Raw genomic sequence first — 20671 nt, 5'->3', positions numbered from 1 at the left:
ATAGACCGCAGCGTGTGTACTGGTGGGTCAGGGACCTCAGAAGTGACACAGTCAATAGCTGCACCAATGAACCAATTGGCACAACCAGAGTCACAGAGTTCTGCATTTCAAATCCTTTGGCTCTGCTGAACTTAATCACTTGCAGTAAATTGCCTGAGTTATGGACACACTCGACTTTGCGGAACACCTCCGTTCAGTCCATAAGGGGGACCCCGAGCTTCCGGTTGCCTGTCACTTTAATTCTCCGCTCCACTCCCACTCGGACCTCACCGTCCTCGGCCTCTTGCATTGTTCCACGGAAGCTCAGCGTAAGCTCGAGGAACAGCACCTCATCTTCCGATTAGGCACTTTACAGCCTTCCGGACTCAACATAGAGTTCAACAATTTCAGATTATAACCTCGGCCCCTATCATATATATATTTTTTATCCACACTTTTTGTCTGTGTCTTTTTTTCTTCTCTCCCACATGGCAGCTGTTTTTCATTCTGCCAGCGCAATTCACACCTCATCTAGAGCTATCCTTTGTTTCTTAACCTGTCCCATTACCATCTCCGTTTGCCTTGAATATCTGTTAATGTCTCTTAATCTCTCCTGCCTTCTATCCTATCACAGGCCTTCCCTTTTGTTCTTTCATCCCCTCCCCCCTTTCCTAGCTCCCACACTTGCTTAAAAATCTGTTCCATTTCCTGCTTTTTTCCAGTTCTGACGAAAGGTCATCGACCTGAAACGTTAACTCCGTTTCTCTCTTCACAGATGCTGCCTGACCTGCTGAGTTTCTCCAGCATTTTCTGTTGTTATCTCAGCTACTGTATTCAGTTTCGCAACATTCCGAGTTCCAGATTTTTTTTTACCATTTATTTAGAAGATGACATTACTGACAACAACAATAAATTAAGCTACCTACAAAGTCTCAGCTGAAACAAACTGGGTGGGGGTGGGGTGGGGTGACCGAAATTGGACCTCATTTTGCCTGTTTCTGAGGCATGAACCGGGGGCAAAAAGGCCCAATTTCACGGGGCTGTGGTTGCGCCCCAAAGGCACCTGAAATACCATATTGACTCTGTGGTGTATGTAACCGTTCCACCTTTAAGAGAACTATTTTAGTAACCGTTCCACCTTTAAGAGAACTATTTTAAGAGTTGCACTACTTTATCTTGGCTGCTGTATACTGTAATACCGGTGGTGACCACACCGGTATATAAGTGCTGTGTAATGATTTATTGGGCAGTTCCGCCCTGACCTTCAACTAGTAAAGACCTGTTAAAGTTTACTCTTGTGGTCTGTGTAGTAATTCTCAATATAACACACAGACTTAACAGTGGCGACGAGTACGATCTTACCCTGCGGCAGAGATACATCCAAGGCAGTTTAACGGGCGTCGAGAGGAGGCATCCGCCCTCATCATTCTGCTGAGAAAAGACTCAGGTCTGCAGAGCAAAGGAAGAATTCTGACACGAAGCCTTCCATCAGCAACAGGCAGTGATCATCCCTTCTATCACGGTGGTGGGTAAGCCGATCAGCGACGAGCAGCAAGTCGGCCACGTTGACTGTGAGTAGGGGACAAAATTTAAAAAAAACGGAGGATATAAGGGCGGAGAACTCGACCACGGCCGGGGAAAGGAGCCGGACAGAAGTCGGGGCCAGAGGCGCTGAGACTGGGGCAGCGTAAGGCACGGAAGCCGCGGTGAATACAAACGCAGCCGGTGTGAGAGACCGGGCTGCAAGCGGGCTGGGAGACGCAACAGCGTCGAGCGAGAGATCGACCGCGACCGGTGAAAAAGGCTGGGCAGCTACCGAGGCCGCGAGGCGCAGCTACCGAGGCCGCGAGGCGCAGCGACCGGGTCAGCGTAAGGCGCGGGAGAACATTTTTTAAAAAAACGCGGAGAACTCAGCCGCAGCCGGGGGGGAAGGACCGGACTGCAAGCTCGACCGCGACCGGTGAAAAAGCCGCGAGGCGCAGCGGCCGGGTCAGCGTAAAGCGCGGGAGAAAATAAAAAAAAACGCGGAGAACTCAGCCGCAGCCGGGGGAAAGGACCGGACTGCAAGAGGGGCTGGGAGGCAGGATTTGAAAACCGCTGGGGGAGGGCGAACGCAGCAAATCGGCAATCGCCATTACAGCCAGCGGGGGAGAAAGGCAAACGCGGGAAGCCGCCATTTTCGGAGGCGGGGGAAGAAGACAAGCGCGGGAAACCGCCATTTTGTAAAAAAAAAAAAAATTCTTTTGTTTCTCAAGAAGATCGCGAGGATGCCTAAGCGTGGTAACATCAACGATTTCGATCCCGATGTTGAAGATTGGGCCACGTATGTAGAACGCATAGAGATATATTGTAAGGCAAATAAAATATCAGAGGAAGATAAAGCACTAACCTTACTAAACTCAATGGGTGCGAAGACATACGGGCTATTGAAGCATCTTCTATCACCAGCTAAACCGGCGGATCAGACTTTCGCTAATATTGTTGCTGTCCTGAAGAATCATTTGAACCCCACACCGCTGATGTTAGCGGAACGATTTAAATTTTATGCGAGAACGCAACTGAAAGAGGAAAGCAACGCGGAGTATTTAATTGAACTGCGTAAGCTAGCGAAATACTGTCAGTTTGGGGAAAGCCTGACGGAGGCACTGAGAGACAAATTCGTGTGTGGATTGTCGAAAGAAGGAACACAAAAGCGGTTGCTTGAAGAGAATGATCTTACACTTGATAAGGCTGTCACTATTGCAGCATCGCACGAAGCCGCAGCGAGAGGCACCGCGGAAATGCAGCTGAAGGCAGCGGTACTCAGCGTAGATCAAATGGCTTCGGGTACAACGAAATGTTATCATTGTGGGAAGACAACACACGATCAGAACCAATGCTGGTTTAAAAACTAGGAATGTAGAAAATGTGGCAAGCTTGGTCACATAGCTAAAGTATGCCGGTCAGGAAAGAAGACCAGCAACAAAAAGTCACCACAGGAAAAGTGCAGAAAGGTACATAAGGTGGCTGAGAAGAGTTCGGATGAACAGAATTCAGATTCAGACTCCAACAGCAAGGAACTGGGTAGTCTGAGAATTCACAACGTGAGTAAGGAAGCTGACCGACAAACTATCTGGGTCACACTGCAGATAGCAGGAGTCCAAGTGAAGGTGGAAGTGGACACCGGATCGGCGTTGACGGTCATGAATAAACAAGATTACAAAAAGTTATTCAAACATATTCCCCTACGGGATACGGAGATAGTATTGCAGACATACACGGGGCAAAAAGTATACCCCATCGGAAAGATAAAAGTCAAGGTGATACACAAGGGCAAAGAACACCAAGGAATGGACATATATGTACTACCTGAGGGAGGTCCACCACTTCTGGGACGGGAGTGGATCAGGAAAATAAATATGGACTGGCACTCCCTAAATGCAATAACGGTAGAGTCCGGAAAGAAAAAAGATGTCAAACCTGAACGATTGTCCAGAATATTGGATGAAGCTAAAGAGGTGTTCCAACAGGGACTGGGAACACTGAGAGGAATTAAGGCAAAAATCCAGATTGCAGAACATGCAAACCCAAAATTTTTCAAAGCCAGACCGGTACCTTATGCGATACGACCTGCTGTGGAAGCTGAGCTGGAAGGGCTTGAACGTTCAGGAGTGCTGTCTAAGGTGGACTGGAGTGAGTGGGCCACGCCCATTGTTCCCGTCATGAAGCGTTCATCGAGTAACAAGCCAGGGGAACCGGGGAAGGTCCGCATCTGTGGAGACTTCAAGATCACAGTTAATCCGGTGCTTCACACGGTGCAATATCCGCTCCCGCGGATTGAGGATATCTTTGCTTCATTGTCTGGCGGGAAACACTTCACCAAGATAGACCTGGCGCAAGCGTACTTACAGATGGAAGTTGAGGAAGAGTCGCGCCAGTATCTCACAATCAACACGCACAGAGGCTTGTATCGATATAATAGACTGGTTTTTGGAGTGGCTTCGGCTCCAGCAATTTGGCAGAGGGCCATGGAGCAGGTATTACAGGGAATTCCAAGCACTCAATGTTACTTGGACGATATCCTGATTACAGGAGATGACGATGAGGAACACCTTGCAAATTTGAAACTGGTGCTCACCAGGTTGAAGGAATATGGCCTTCGAGTTAATCGCCAGAAATGTGAGTTCTTTCAGAAACGGATCTCGTACTGTGGTCATGTCATTGACCAGGAGGGGCTGCACAAGTCACCTGACAAGATCGAAGCTGTTGTGAAGGCTCCCGCTCTGGAAAATGTATCCCAGTTGAGGTCGTTCCTAGGGTTGATTAACTATTACCATAAGTTTCTGCCAAATCTATCCACGGTGCTGCACCCGCTGAATGCTCTTTTGCAGAAAGAAGTACCATGGAAGTGGAGCGAGGACTGTAAGAAGGCCTTTCGCAAAAGCAAGGCATTGATCACCTCAGAGGAAGTGTTGGCTCACTTCAACCCAACGCTACCTATTCGTTTAGCTTGTGATGCTTCTCCTTATGGTATTGGAGCAGTACTCTCACACAAGTTGCCAAATGGCTCGGAAAGGCCAGTCGCATTTGCATCCAGATCATTGACCTCCGCTGAGCGCAACTATGCTCAGATAGATAGGGAGGCTCTCAGCCTGGTGTGGGGAGTAAAGAAGTTTCATCATTACCTGCAGGGCCAGAAGTTTACACTGCTGACAGACCACCAGCCGTTGGTATCCATATTCAACCCTAAAAAGGGCGTTTCCATTATGACAGCGCAAAGGCTACAGAGGTGGTCCCTTTTCCTAGGGGCACACCAATATGACATAGAATACAAAGGATCAAAACAGCATGGGAATGCTGACGGTTTATCGCGCCTACCGTTGCCAACGGTAGAAGAGGCGCCTACAGTGGACCCAGTGGAGATGTTCCACTCAACCATAGTGGAATGTCTACCAGTAACAAATTCTACGATCGAAAAGGAAACAAGAAATGACCCGACTCTCTCATGAGTCTACGATTTAACGGTGAAGGGATGGCCAGCACATGGCGAACCATTGTTGCCAGCATTTTCGCAAAGAAGAGAACAGCTGTCAGTGTGCCGAGGAACTTTGATGTGTGGATCCAGAGTGGTGATTCCACCCAAACTCCAGCATAAAGTGCTAAAGGAGCTTCACGAGGGGCATCTGGGTGGAGTGAAAATGAAGAACCTAGCCAGAGCGTTTGTGTGGTGGCCAGGTATCGATGGAGACATCGAAGAAATGACCAAAAGCTGTCCAGGATGCCAGAAGGTCCAAAACGCCCCACCACAAGCTCCCCTACATCCATGGGAGTGGCCCTCATCTCCATGGCAAAGGGTACATATCGACTTTGCTGGTCCATTTATGGACTCAATGTTCTTAATCGCGGTGGATGCACACTCCAAGTGGCCGGAGGTAATAAAGATATCCTCCACCACCACAGAAAAAACCATCACAGTATTAAGGACCATATTTGCCAGGAATGGGCTGCCGGAACAGATCTGTTCTGATAATGGACCGCAATTTGTGTCCGAAGAATTCAGGAAGTTCTTGAAAAACAATGGGGTTAAGCACTACACGTCCGCCCCATACCATCCCGCCGGCCAATGGATTAGCTGAAAGGTTTGTCCAGACCTTCAAGAAGGCCATAAAGGCCATGGGTAAGGAAGACATAAATCTACAACATAAGGTAGATAACTTCTTGTTGGCGTACAGGAATGCAACACATGCGGTTACAAACCAAACTCCCGCCATGATGTTTTTCAATAGAAGACTAAGATGCCGGCTGGATTTGATCAAGCCAAACATCAGAAGGGACGTAGAGAACCGGCAATTTCAAGGCATGAATGAAAGGCCAACTAGAACCTTCCAGATAGGTCAACAAGTTTTGGCCCGGGACTACCGTACCGAGAAATGGCAGCCTGGAACTATTTGCACACGACTAGGACCGCTGATGTATACCGTGGACATTGGTGAAAGCATAATAAAGCGCCGTGTTGACCAGATCATAGAGTCATCCGAAAAGGGACAACCTACTCCACAACTCTATATGCCTAATGATGAAGCAGAGATACCCATAGGAGCTACCTCCGATCCGGTGATACTGGAATCAGATGAACCCGACACTGGCATTCAAGCCGAATCGACCTTGCCAAAAGAACCTACTACACCACCGAAAACTACTGCACCACCGAGGCGTTATCCGGACCGAGTCAGGAAGCCTCCAGAGAGACTGAATCTGTGAACTGTTTTTACATGAAGTTGTGTATATATGTTATTATGTTATGTTAATGGGGAATATATACTGTTAAGCTAAAAAGGGAGGATTGTGGTGTATGTAACCGTTCCACCTTTAAGAGAACTATTTTAAGAGTTGCACTACTTTATCTTGGCTGCTGTATACTGTAATACCGGTGGTGACCACACCGGTATATAAGTGCTGTGTAATGATTTATTGGGCAGTTCCGCCCTGACCTTCAACTGGTAAAGACCTGTTAAAGTTTACTCTTGTGGTCTGTGTAGTAATTCTCAATATAACACACAGACTTAACAGACTCGGACGATATTCAGGAATCCCTAGAGTCTGACTTAAATAGGCATTATGCCCCTTGCATGTTGTAATGAGGAGCGTATCGCCTGCTGAGAGACCGCCCTCCCCAAACGTTTAACTTGCCTTAACGTGGAGCCAGGTGGAGCACTACTGTGGGCCACTGCTGGCCCGCAATCGTCATCCTTTCATTCGACTCCCCTCCATCCCGCAACGGGATCTACTTGACTGCTGCGGCTGGCGTTACGGCCGGCTCAAATTGGTCCGCAGGATACTGGTGAGCTGCCGCAGGAGGCCCGAAAGGTGCCCACAGCTTGCCGGAATTATTCAGTTGGGGCCCGAGGCCCAATTTCGGGATGAGCCTCTAGCTTCTGGCGCGTGCTGTGAGCGCGCTGACCGTATTGGGTCTGAAAACAGGCCTAAAGAAAAGTCTTCCCCACTCTCACTTTCATCAATGCACAAAATATGCATTAAACCTAATGCACAATGACAAAGAAGATGGGGGAGAAATTCGGTTGTTAGCGCCACCGATTAACGCCTAAAGAGGCCGAGAAGTGGGGCGCTAGCCAATTTCCAGGCAGGCGCAGGGCGCCTAGCACCTCGCCCCATATTGAGCATGCATTTAGCGCCGGCTAGCGCCCGCTCATGGGCACAGGCTGATTATGACATCATTTGAGTGTGCAACGCCTTTTGGGCGCCCCGGACCGGAAATTCAGTGGCGCCCCTTTCCGTAGCGCCTGGCGCTAATAGTGACAGCTTACCTGGAACCTTACCAAGTCGCTCTCGGGCTGGAGGAGCATTATTTAAAGGGGACTGGTGTGGTTTAAAAGCGGCAGCCATTTTTGGAGCATAACTTCCTCGAGAGCTACAAAGATTTGCTGAGCTGCATACTGAGAGCCATTTGACCACTGAGCCAGCGCAGGCAGACGATCTTCAGCCTTCTGACCATCACCTTGCTGTTGGTGAGCCTTGACAACGGGGAATCTTCCTGTGGGCACTTATTATGGGGGCTGCATTGGAGGGGAACGTCCTGCTGCTGAATCATCTGGAAAGGGCACTGAGACGCTGGGAGAGGGGGGCGGGCATGGCCAGACGGAGGAGGGCCAACAGACGTCGCCACAGCAGACCTTACGCTGGCAGGGTTTTCCGACAGCAGTTTTCCTACATGAACATGCCGGAGGAGCAGTGTGTCAGAAGGCAGCGATTTAGAAAGGAGGTGGTGACTGAGCTGTGCCAGCTGCTTCAGCCAGATCTGCAGCCTCAGATAAGGTGCAGGACATCTCTGTTGGTGGCTGAGACGATGCCTGCTGCCCTGAACTTCTACGCGAGTGGCTCTTCTCAGGCTGCGCGTCAGAGGCTGATCAGAAGTAGCTTCTAGGCACCTCTCATGGAATGCTTGCTGCCATTCCAAGAAGAGGAATGGAACCGGTCTGATACCCCCAAGCCTGTGAAGGGCAAGATGCATGTATATAGCAGGCATGGCCATTGTAAATGAAGAAAGTGTTTCATTACACAAAATGTGGTTCCTTCAAACATGAGAAAGCTATGGCAACAGAAAGCAAAACTAATACACTGACACATAACTGACTCTCACACCCGGGAGACTGTCCAAAACATAAATCACATTCCGACCATCTTCCTTGGCCTTGATTCCACTGCGCCAACCAAAGCATCCAATGCCCCATCAGTGAGGCGTTCCCGCCTCTGCCTCACCCTTTCCATGCCTTGCTAGGCTGGTGCGCCACAGGTAGGCTCCCACCGCTTTGAAGGCCTACAAGGCAGTGAGTGTGTCTGGTGATGCCAATTGAACTGCCCCTTTAAGAGCTGGCCGGCGTCAGTGTGTCTCAGGGAAAGTGATTATTGACAGCACCTTTGCTGTGCCCCGCCGCCGCGAAATTGGGTCGCGCCGCCGGGTTAGCGCCTTAAGAGTAGCGTGCAGCGCCTGATTTAGCGCCGCAATCACCTTTAGGGGCGCTGCAACCCAATATCGCGCTAGGTGGCGCTAAATTGCGCCTGGCGCTAAACTTTGCCAGGACTAGCGCCCCAAACACGGCTATACCGAATTTCTAGGCCGAAGTGTTTTGATGGGTTTTAGCTAAGAATTAAATGTATCAAGGAGGAGCAGAGATTTTATTTTACTTTAAGCAATTATTTGAACTCATGAATTTAAATACCTTTACCTGCGCCATTATTTTTTAGTCTAAGTGACTACGGCAAGAAAACTAGCATACATCCAGAAAATTCACAAGCACTGTTGACTTGACTGGACAGCGGAGCTATGATAAACCAACTTTTCACGGTTTTGTTGAGGGTATTGGTGGAGTGGTGCAAAGGCCCCAGGAAATTATGCGGGAATAATGACATATAATTTCCTGGGACTTTTGAGCATGGGAACAAACCCAATGCTGTAGATGCACCATTACAATGGCCCAAGTCTCCAGGAAATTCTGGGCCATTAGCCCTGCCTTCCTCTGCCCACAGATGATGCCTAACCTGCTCAGTTTTGCCAGCATTTACTGTTTGTATTTCAGATTTCTAGCCTCTACAGTATTTTACTTTTTGCTTAAGCTTAAGTCTAGGGTGGGACTTTTTAGTAATCAGTCACTTGTCCACAACAGCACCTGAAAAAGAAAAATGAACATTGGAGAGCATGGGGGTGATTTTAATCCCAAGACACACACGGGTTATGGTCAGGTGAGATGTTAAAAGTGTTAAAAATCTGAAACCTGACCCCAACCCGCCCACTTCCGGTTTTAACAGAGGCAGGACGGGGAGGCAGGCAGCCAACCCGTTCCCAAGAGGCACTTTAAATGTGATAATGAGGCTGGAAGCCTCGGATTTAACCTGCTTTGCAAGTTTAACTGCGGTTGCCGGGGTTCCTGAGGAAATCCTCGGGGAACACTCCTTGTGGGCCGGGAGGAGCAGGAGTGCTTCCCCCTGGCCTCGCAAGCTCCCCCCTCTTCATAAAAATCCCCCCACCCCCCGGGGATTGGACTCACCCCCCCCTCCCCCCGGCGTCGGAACACCCCCTCAAGATTGGGGCGCAGACCTACATGGTCCCGTAGCCTCTTCTCCAGCATTTCACGCCTGACTGGTAGCCAAGCCTGTCAATCAGGCTGACTTCCAGCCAGGGAACCTGTCAGTGATGTCACAGCGTGCAGGGAGACCCGGACTTCCGGGTTTCCCGCGCGCCACCGGCCCCCCGCCCCTACCCCCCCCCCCCCCCACCCTGCATCCGACGGGTCCTAAAGTTAAATTTTCCCCCCTATTTGACTGAAGAAATAAAAATTCAGATCATCAAGCCCATTCCTTCTACAGACCAAGAACAATCAGCTCTATCATGATCTCAACAACAACTTGCTTTTATATGGCGCATTTCACAGGCGCGTTATCAAACAGAATTTGGCACCGAACCACATATGGAGATATTAGGACATTTGACCGAAAGCTTTGTCAAAGAGGTAGTTTTTAAGGAGCGTATTAAAGAAGGTGAGAGAGGTAGCGAGGTGGAAACATTTAGGGAGGGAATTCCAGCGTTTAGGGCCCAGGCAACAGAAGGCACGGCCACCAATGGTGGAGCGAAGAAGATCAAGGATGTGCAAGAGGCCAGAATTGGAGGAGGGCTGAGATCTCGGAGGGTAGTAGGGCTGGAGGAGGATACAGAAATAGGGAGAGGCGAGGCCATGGAGGGATTTGAAAACACGGATGAGAATTTTAAAATTGAGGCGTTGCCGGGCCAGCGGCCAATGTAGGTCAGCGAGCACAGCGGTGATGGGTGAACGGGACTTGGTGCAAATTAGGATATGGGCAGCAGAGCTATGGATGAGCTCAAGTTTACAGAGGGTGCAAGGATGGTGGCCAGCCAGGAAAACAGTCTGGAGGTAACAAAGCTAACCCAAACATTTCATCCTCCTCCTCGTCCTCATCCTCATCTGAGGAGGCTATGCGATGAGCCACTTGTCCCTCAGGGAGCTGCAAGCCATGATGCTGTGCCATGTTGTGAAGTGCACAGCAGACCACGACAATTCTGGAGACCTTAGCTGCCGAGTACTGCAGGGCTCCACCTGATCTCTCAAGGCATCTGAATCGCATCTTCAGCAAGCCGATGGTTTGCTTGATTATGGATCTGGTGGAAATGTGGCTGGAGTTGTAGCGCTCCTCAGCTTCGTTGGATGGCCTCCTCAACAGCGTCATTAGCCACGTCTTATGGGGATAGTCCTTGTCTCCAAGTAGCCATCCGCAAAGTTGGTCTGGCAGACTGAAGTGTGGAGGAACACTAGACTGCCACAGGATGAAGGAGTCATGGCAACTGCCAGGGTACTTGGCGCAAACATGCAAAAATTCCTTATTGTGGTCACACACCAGCTGCATGCTGAGGGAGTGGAAGCCCTTGTGGTTGACAAAAATACCTGGATTATGACAGACCAACTAAATACATAGTTTGGTTCTGTCTTCACAAAGGAGGACACAAATAACCTCCCAGAGATGCTGGGGAACATAGGGTCTGATGAAAGGGTGGAACTGAAAGAAATCAGTATTTGTAGGGAAATGGTGTTAGGAAAATTGATGGGACTAAAGGCCGATAAATCCCCAGGGCCTGATAATCTACATCCCAGGATACTTAAGGAAGTGGCCCTAGAAATAGTAGATGCATTGCTGGTCATCTTCCAGAACTCGATAGACTCTGGAACAGTACCCATGGATTGGAGGGTAGCTAATGTTACCCCACTATTCAAAAAAGGTGGTAGAGAAAAAGCGGGGAATTATAGACCGGTAAGCCTGACATCAGTAGTGGGGAAAATGCTAGAGTCTATTATAAAAGATGTAATAGCAGAGCACTTGGAAAACAGTGACAAGATTGGACAAAGTCAACATGGATTTACAAAAGGTAAATCATGCTTGACTAATCTACTGGAATTTTTTGAGGATGTAACTGGTAAAATAGAGAAGGGAGAACCAGTGGATGTGGTGTATTTGGACTTTCAGAAGGCTTTCGATAAGGTCCCACATAAGAGATTAGCGTGCAAAATTAAGGCACATGGGATTGGGGGGCAAGGTATTGACTTGGATAGAGAACTGGTTGGCGGACAGAAAGCAAAGAGTTGGAATAAACGGGTCATTTTCCGAGTGGCAGGCAGTGACTAGTGGGGTACCGCAAGGATCGGTCCTAGGACCCCAGCTGTTCACAATATATATTAATGATGTGGACGAGGGAATTGGATGTAATATCTCCAAATTTGCAGACGACACAAAGCTGGGTGGGAGGGTAAGCTGTGAGGAGGATGTCGTGAAACTCCAGTACGATGTGGACAGGTTGGGTGATTGGGCAGAAACATGGCAAATGCACTATAATGTGGATAAATGTGAGGTTATCGACTTTGGTGGCAAAAACAGGAAGGCAGATTATTATTTGAATGGCAATAGATTGGGAGAAGGGGAAGTGCAAAGAGACCTGGGTGTTCTTGTGCACCAGTCGCTGAAGGTAAGCATGCAGGTGCAGCAGGCGGTTAAGAAGGGAAATGGTATGTTGGCCTTCGTAGCAAGAGGGTTCGAGTACAGGAACAAGGATGTCTTGCTACAGTTGTACAGGGCCTTGGTGAGACCGCACCTTGAGTATTGTGTGCAGTTTTGTTCGCCTTACCTGAGGAAGAACGTTCTTGCCATGGAAGGAGTGCAGCGAAGATTCACCAGGCTGATACCTGGGATGGCAGGAATGACGTATGAGGAGAGATTGTGTCGATTGGGCTTATACTCACTGGAGTTTAGAAGATTGAGAGGGGATCTCATCAAAACCTATAAAATTCTGTCAGGCCTGGACAGACTAGATGCAGGAAGGATGTTTCTGATGGCCGGGGAGTCCAGGACCAGGGGTCATAGTCTAAGGATAAGGGGTAAGCCATTTAGGACTGAAATGAGGAGGAATTTCTTCACCCAGAGAGTAGTGAACCTGTGGAATTCTGTGCCACAGAGGGCGGTGGAGGCCAGTTCATTAAATATATTCAAGAAAGAGTTGGATATATTTCTTAAGGCTAAAGGGATCAAGGGATATGGGGAGAAGGCAGGGAAAGGGTACTGAATTTGGATGATCAGCCATGATCTCATTGAATGGCGGAGCAGACTCAAAGGGCCGAATGGCCTACTCCTGTTCCTATCTTCTATGTTTCTATGTTTCTATGATGAGGTGCCTTAAGGGCCGCATGTGTGCAGTCAACGACGCCCTGCAACCTTGGAAAGCCTGCCAGATTAGCTAATCCAACCGCAAGCGCCGTTACACTTGCTTCATCCTTGGAGAAGTTGATGTAATTGTGCGCGTTGACAAAGAGGGCATCTGTTACCTGTGTGATGCAAGTGTCCACCCGCTCCTCTGGGCTCCAGGTCTTACTGCAGCATTGCGCAGATGTCACCCACTACCTCTCGCAAAAGTTTGAGCCTCCTTTGGCACTGCTGCTGTCATGTTGAGGCAGCTCATCCTCTGTCTGTAAACCCTGTTTTGGGGGTATCTCCTGCGGCGACGTCCTTCCCTGCGCTGGCGCCTTCTGGCCTGTGCAGCTTCAGGTGGGTGAGCAGCAGGTTGGCGCTCCTGTTGTTGCTCCTGCTGTTGCTGCTGCTGTTGTTCAGGGTTCTGCTGCTGCCGCGGCTGGTCTTCGTCCGAATCTAAGGCCCAGGAGGAAAGGAAATAAATGGTTCCCATGCTGCAGGTCTATACCTCAGTTAAGGAAGTGCTCAGTCAAGGTGGGGAGAGGGGTTTCCCAGGAGGTCACACTGGAGATGGATCTCAGCTTCAAAACTTCCACAATGAGTAGGCCTGCTAAAAGTTCTCCCAGACCTGAGAAAACAAAGTTCTGCCACCTGCAAATGATCATTGCTGAAAACTCCTTTTTAATGGTGGAGCTGCAGCTGTTAGTAAGCAATCCACTTGTGAGTCCGCCAGGATTACCTGGCGTGTTCCAGAGGAGACGTGCAGCATGGGGGAAATGTGTTACACTCAGAAAGGCCTCTCAAAATGGCATTATAGAGGCACTTAAGTGGTTGTTAAGGGCCTATCCCGCCTCTTGGAGGCGGGATCGAAACGGGGTCTGAAAGCCTGCTTTTGGGAAAGTTGCTCAGAGGCGGGCTGGAAGCGGGATCCGTGCCCGCCGCCATTTTTTGCAACTTTCCCACCTGACACGCCTCCAAACCCGCCTCCTCGGGCCTGGCAAAATCCAGCCCTAGGAATTAGAATTAGTGGAAGGAAAAGTTTGACATGCTAAGCTCCACGCCAAAGTTTTTGATATACACTCTAATCGTGCAAAGCTGTCCAACAGAAACACTACTTCATAAAATCCACCCCATGTACCATAGAGCAACCAATTATCTCAATTTGTACCTAGCTGATCACCAGCTTGCATCGCACTAAACAATTACACTAGTGTATAGAGTAACCTTACATCACATAGAACAATGTTACACTATCAGACAAATTAACAGAATTCAGGGCTATGGTTAATTAATATGTCCTTTATTTGACTTGAAGCTCTCAGAACCTCTGCACCATTCTAATACGTTTTAAACTATTCAAAACAAGGAAAAATAAACTCGCTATAGTGCAGTTCACTGTAACAGTAATACTCAAAAATGCCCAATTACTGTTATTTATATATTTCAATTCTATCACAAAACCATAAGATCCATTTGAGCCAATACCTAGATGGGGGCAACATTCTCCCTCTCAGGGGTTCTGTATGGACGTTTGTTTGTTAAACTCATGAAGGAAAACATAGTCACCTCTTCTTTGCTGTACCATTCTTTACAGCTCGAACGAACGAACTACAGCACAGAAAGGACAATCTAAAAATAGATTTGATGTATGTTTCAATTGCTAATGAAATTGTAATAAAATTATCTTTGATCCTAGGGGAATGACTGCTACCAGCCAGTGGCTGTACAATAGCTTTGAGAGTAAGAATTTACTTTCCTCTCTCAGGTTTAGTGTAGTACTGAGCCATACAAAGCTGGAAAAACCCAGATTTGAGTCCTGGTTTGTGCTGGGTTAGCTGCTCTCGACTGAGTGACCAATACTGCTCCAAAAGTGGGTTACAGAGGCAAAGGGGTCGATTTTCCCGAACCTGTCGGGAAGAAGGCAGGACTTCAACTTTCGGGTTTTTGACCCGCCTACATCGACGTCCAGCCAATCCGCACGATATTCCCTTGATTTACCTTATTAAGCCCACCCACGGGCTCAGCAGGCCAATTAAGGGCCACCCGGCAACAGGTGACGTCACAGACTGCAATTTCATCTGTCAAGATTTCTTGACAGATGAAATATCAGTGCTTCACAGCTGTTTGAAGCTGTGAAACACTGACAGTTTGAGTTCTAACATGAGTCCTTCTGCACAGACTCAGTTAGAACTCTCACCAGCACTCAAAGCTGAAGGCTGTCACTTTTCACAGATCGCAGCCGTTCAGCTTTAAGTTCCGGCTGAGTGATGCAGCTCCCGACGGCTACAGGAAGAAAGGCTGTTAAGGAAAGTACAGGTAAGTAAAAGTTCTTTACACACTTTAGACACACCAAACACACTTACCTTTGCACTCATGCACCCATCACTCACCTGAGCACCGACATCGCGACCCCTCCAACTCCTTCAACCCGACCGCCCGCCTGCTCAACCTGGCGTGGTTTGGAGCCGTCGGGAATCCCACACGAAACCCCTCAAAATAGGGATTAGGCTAAAAACTGCCTGTTAACTACCTGTTAACAGGCAGTTAATTGGCACTAATCCCTTCCTGCCCAGTTTCGGCGGGTCCCAGTGCGGGGCAGGTACCCGCCGCCCCTGAAAGTTGTGTGGGGCGGGGTTTTGGGCGGGATGGTGTCGGGACCCCCAAATTTGGGATTTCCCCCCCCCCCCCACATGCCTGAAACCCCGCCCAACGGCTCGGGGAAAATCGGGGCCAAAGAATTTGGCTAGAGTTCCAGGGATCTGCACATAGGTGGATGTCAGGTGAATACAAGGCACAAGTCAGGAGTGTGATGGAATACTCTCCAATTGCCTGGCGGGTAAAGCTGCAAAAACACTCAAGAAGCTCAACACCATCCAGTACAAAGCAGCCCGCTTGATTGACAGCCCATCTACCACCTTAAACATCCACTCAATCTGCCACCGGCACACCGTGGCTGCAGTGTGTACTATCCGCAGGATGCATTGCAACAACTTGCCAAGGCTTCTTCGACAGCACCTCCCAAACCCGCAACCTCCAACACCTAAAAGGATAAGGGCAGCAGGTGCATGGGAACACCATCACCTCCAAGTTCCCCTCCAAGTAACACACCACCCTGACTAGGACATATATTGTTGTTCCTTCATTATCGCTGGGTCAAAATCCTCGAACTCCCTACGAAACAGCACGTTGGGAGCACCTTCATCACATAGACTGCAATGGTTCAAACAGAAGGCTCACCGCCAGCTTCTCAAGGGCAACTAGGGATGGGCAATAAATGCTGGCTTTGCCAGTGATGCCCATATCCCGAGAGTGAATGAAACAGGAGGACAGGACTGGGCTTTGCTGTGTAGCACCCCATCCTCCTCTGTTGAATATCTCACCAATACGCTCTGTCCACAAATGAAAAATAGCCACTTAGGTGAAGTACAGTAGGGATTGTTGAAACTACCAACTGTCACTGTCTTCAGAAAAGGAGAGGTAAGGGGGAAAATAGATAGGGAAATTGGAGATCATTTTCTTTAAATACCTTTCTTTTTACTTTTTTAAGTGAATCTAAACAACACTGGTTCCTTTTAATTGCTTTGTTTTCCATTTTAGGGGAATTTCTGCTTGTTCCAGATCCAGATACCTATGAGACTGTGGGCCATCTTGTAAATTGCATCAAGATAGGGAATAAGAGGGAAGAACAGCCAAGATACCAGAACCAGGTTAAAATTTCCTTGGCTGAAGGCAGCATTGTTAAAAAAGGTGAAACGTTGGCATTACTTGGAATCAAGGAAGGAGTCAGGGGAAAGATGCTGAAATGCCAGCTCATTAAAAGAAAAAACAATCCAGTCATATTTCTGCCAATGAAATGTAGAGGAATGTTCAAAGAATGTCATGATGACTATTACTACGCACTTGATAAAATACTAACATGGAAGATTCCAGCAGGCCGTAGCCGCATTGTAAAGCCTGTGATGGGACCCCCAACATTCAAAGAAAGCTTCTCCATCTTTCCGGAAAATTTCAGGGGCCAACTCGTCCTTCAACCAAGTTATTGTGTCAAAGCAACACTCGCGGGTTAGTGGTTGTGAGTCATTTTCTCACACACATCCTGGACTTTCCGATATAGGTTATACCTAAAACAGGTTTTTGCAATGGCACAAATGGAAGTGTGTTCCTTGCTCCATATTTTCCAAAGTAAGCATTTTAATCTTAATTATGTATAACTCTAGCTGCAGATTTGGGTGTGTGAAGGGGGAGCTGTGTGGTGGGCGCAGAGCACTTTCCGTGCAGCCTGGTCTGTCTGGAATTCCTCTTCTTCAAAGCATCTCAAACAGAATTCTCATTGGGAAATCCAGTTATGCCAGCAATAGTGCCTGGAGCAACAAATAAAAATTGGAGTTGATTACAACAAGAAGAACAAATATATTTATATAGCGACTTTAACGTAGTAAAATGGCCCAAGGCGCTTCACAAAGAAAAACTCCCATTTCTATTGCGCCTTTCACGACCACCGAACGTCTCAAAGCGCTTTACAGCCAATGAAGTATTTCTGAAGTGCAGTCACTGTTGTAATGTGAGACACGCGGCAGTAAATTTGCGCACAGCAAGCTCCCACAAACAGCAACGTGATAATGACCAGATAATCTGTTTTTTTGTTATATTGATTGAGGGACGCCAGGGATAACTCCCCTGCTCTTCTTCAAAATAGTGGCCGTGGTATCTTTTACATCCGCCTGAGAGAGCAGACAAGGCCTCGGTTTAACGTCTCATCCGAAAGACGGCACCTCCGACAGTGCAGCACTCCGTCAGTACTGCACTGGGAGTGTCAGCCCGGCTTTATGTGCTCAAGTCCCTGGAGTGGGACTTGAATCCACAACCTTCTGACTCTAGAGGCGAGTGTGCTACCCACTGAGCCACAGCTGACACAGGAGTGTTATAAAACAAAAAAAAGGACCATGAGAACCTAAGTGCCACTGCGGGAAAAAAGCAAAAAATGAAGAAAAGTGGTTAAGAAATGGCTGAAATACTTAGCTTAACGTAAAGATAATTAAAGTCGGCTTTCATGGCCGATTTTAGAAAAAGCTTGGGGTTTTTTGTGAATTTTTCAGGTTCTATTTTTAGTGTCAAAAACCAGGAGAAAATCAGGGAAAGAATTGGACCTCCTCCCAAAAAAAACTGGATACATTTTTTAAAAAATTGGTTAAAAATCAGTTTTTGTTCGAACATCGTTACCAGTCAAGGAATTAAGCACGGGGGTTGAAACACCTTTAAGGTCGACACTGTTGTGAGCAAGAACATGAGCTTTTTACTGGGTCAATAATCTACTTATGCATAAAGTCAAGCGCAGTGTAACTCCTCGCTATACTTAGGTTATTTAAGTGAAACACTGCTTAATTAAGAAAGGGAAAATAGAATATGAGAGTAAGCTTGCAGGGAACATAAAAACTGACTGTAAAAGCTTTTATAGATATGTGAAGAGAAAAAGATTGGTGAAGTCAAGCGTAGGTCCCTTGCAGTCAGAATCAGGGGAATTTATAATGGGGAACAAAGAAATGGCAGACCAACTAAATACATATTTTGGTTCAGTCTTCACAAAGGAGGACACAAATAACCTCCCAGAGATGCCGGGGAACATAGGGTCTGATGAGAGGGAGGAACTGAAAGAAATCAGTATTTGTAGGGAAATAGTGTTAGGAAAATTGATGGGACTGAAGGCCGATAAATCCCCAGGGCCTGATAATCTACATCCCAGGATACTTAAGGAAGTGGCCCTAGAAATAGTAGATGCATTGCTGGTCATCTTCCAGAACTCGATAGACTCTGGAACAGTACCCATGGATTGGAGGGTAGCTAATGTTACCCCACTATTCAAAAAAGGTGGTAGAGAAAAAGCGGGGACTTATAGACTGGTAAGCCTGACATCGGTAGTGGGGAAAATGCTAGAGTCCATTATAAAAGATGTAATAGCAGAGCACTTGGAAAGCAGTGAAAGGATCGGACAAAGTCAACATGGATTTACAAAAGGTAAATCATGCTTGACTAATCTACTGGAATTTTTTGAGGATGTAACTGGTAAAATAGATAAGGGAGAACCAGTGGATGTGATGTATTTGGACTTTCAGAAGGCTTTCGATAAGGTCCCGCATAAGAGATTAGCGTGCAAAATTAAGGCACATGGGATTGGGGGGCAAGGTATTGACTTGGATAGAGAACTGGTTGGTGGACAGAAAGCAAAGAGTTGGAATAAACGGGTCGTTTTCCGAGTGGCAGGCAGTGACTAGTGGGGTACCGCAAGGATCGGTCCTAGGACCCCAGCTGTTCACAATATATATTAATGATCTGGACGAGGGAATTGGATGTAATATCTCCAAATTTGCAGACGACACAAAGCTGGGTGGGAGGGTATGCTGTGAGGAGGATGTCGTGAAACTCCAGTACAATTTGGACAGGTTGGGTGATTGGGCAGAAACATGGCAAATGCACTATAATGTGGATAAATGTGAGGTTATCCACTTTGGTGGCAAAAACAGGAAGGCAGATTATTATTTGAATGGCAATAGATTGGGAGAAGGGGAAGTGCAACGAGACCTGGGTGTTCTTGTGCACCAGTCGCTGAAGGTAAGCATGCAGGTGCAGCAGGCGGTTAAGAAGGGAAATGGTATGTTGGCCTTCGTAGCAAGAGGGTTTGAGTACAGGAACAAGGATGTCTTGCTACAGTTGTACAGGGCCTTGGTGAGACCGCACCTAGGCCTAGAAATTCAGTGCCCTTAGCGCCGATTTTGCGGCGCTAGAGGGCCTAGCGCTGCAATTGGCGCCGGCGCCGAAATTGCCTGGGGCCCTTCCGCCGCGGTAGACCGGTAGCGCTGCGCCGGCACCGATGACGTCATCGGTGTGCGCAGCGTCCCGGTTGCCATGCCGACGGGCCCCAGCGCCGAAATTCAGTTGCGGCCGCCTCGCCCGTGGCAGCCGCAACTAAGACTCTGGCAACAGAGTCTTACATGACTTTGCGCCGGCGCATTAAAGGCCCCGCGGCGGCCGGCCGCTTTCCCGCCGGCTGCCTGGCCGCAGCTCCCTCCCCGGACTTCCCCCCCCCCCCCCCCCCCCCCGGAACAGAAGCAAGCCCGGCACTTGTCTGAGGTGCCGGGCTCATTTTTAAAAAGATTTTCGCGGGCCGCGGCCGGGTGCAGGCAGCTCCTCCTTAAGGGAAGGAGGAGGCCTGCACTTCCCGAACCTGCCGCACCGCAGCGCCGGAATAGCGCCGATATTCAGCGCGTAGCGCCAGTTTTCAGGCGCAAACAGCTCTCAGCAGCGCCGGCAGCCGTTTGGGCGCAGAACTATTGAATTTTTGGCCCGCCCAGCGCGACTTAGCTACGGCACTAACTTCCGGCGCTAAAGCCGTCGCTGCGCCAAAACCCAATTTCTAGGCCCTAGAGTATTGTGTGCTGTTTTGGTCGCCTTACCTGAGGAAGGACGTTCTTGCCATGGAAGGAATGCAGCGAAGATTCACCAGGCTGATACCTGGGATGGCACGAATGACGTATGAGGAGAGATTGTGTCGATTGGGCTTATACTCACTGGAGTTTAGAAGATTGACAGGGGATCTCATCGAAACCTATAAAATTCTGTCAGGTCTGGACAGACTAGATGCAGGAAGAATGTTTCTGATGGCTGGGGAGTCCAGAACCAGGTGTCATAGTCTAAGGATAAGGGGTAAGCCATTTAGGACTGAATTGAGGAGGAATTTCTTCACCCAGAGAGTGGTGAACCTGTGGAATTCTCTGCCACAGAGGGCAGTGGAGGCCAGTTCATTAAATATATTCAAGACGGAGTTGGATATATTTCTTAAGGCTAAAGGGATCAAGGGATATGGGGAGAAGGCAGGGACAGGGTACTGAATTTGGATGATCAGCCATGATCTCATTGAATGGCGGAGCAGGCTCGAAGGGCCGAATGGCCTACTCCT

At 48.4% G+C, this 20671-nt stretch overlaps 1 protein-coding gene across 2 annotated transcripts in view; it reads left to right on the top strand.

Moving 5' to 3' along the window:
* The window catches only part of LOC147114601 (protein THEMIS3-like), an 85172-nt gene that overhangs the window by 55736 nt on the left and 8765 nt on the right, over positions 1–20671 (top strand). Inside the window, exon 3 of one of the 2 annotated variants that reach the window (XM_085992096.1) lies at positions 16318–16782. The exons of the other annotated variant lie outside the window; for it this stretch is intronic. Coding sequence (XP_085848222.1) covers positions 16318–16782 — 465 coding nt within the window. The remainder of the gene's footprint in view (positions 1–16317; positions 16783–20671) is intronic. 2 annotated transcript variants of the gene reach the window in all.

This window comes from Somniosus microcephalus, chromosome 7, assembly GCF_052327205.1.
Source record: "Somniosus microcephalus isolate GS21.2 chromosome 7, FLI_Smic_1.0, whole genome shotgun sequence".
Lineage (NCBI taxonomy): Eukaryota > Metazoa > Chordata > Chondrichthyes > Squaliformes > Somniosidae > Somniosus > Somniosus microcephalus.
Note: the sequence above shows the minus strand (reverse complement) of the source record. Positions and strands in the feature narration are given on the sequence as shown.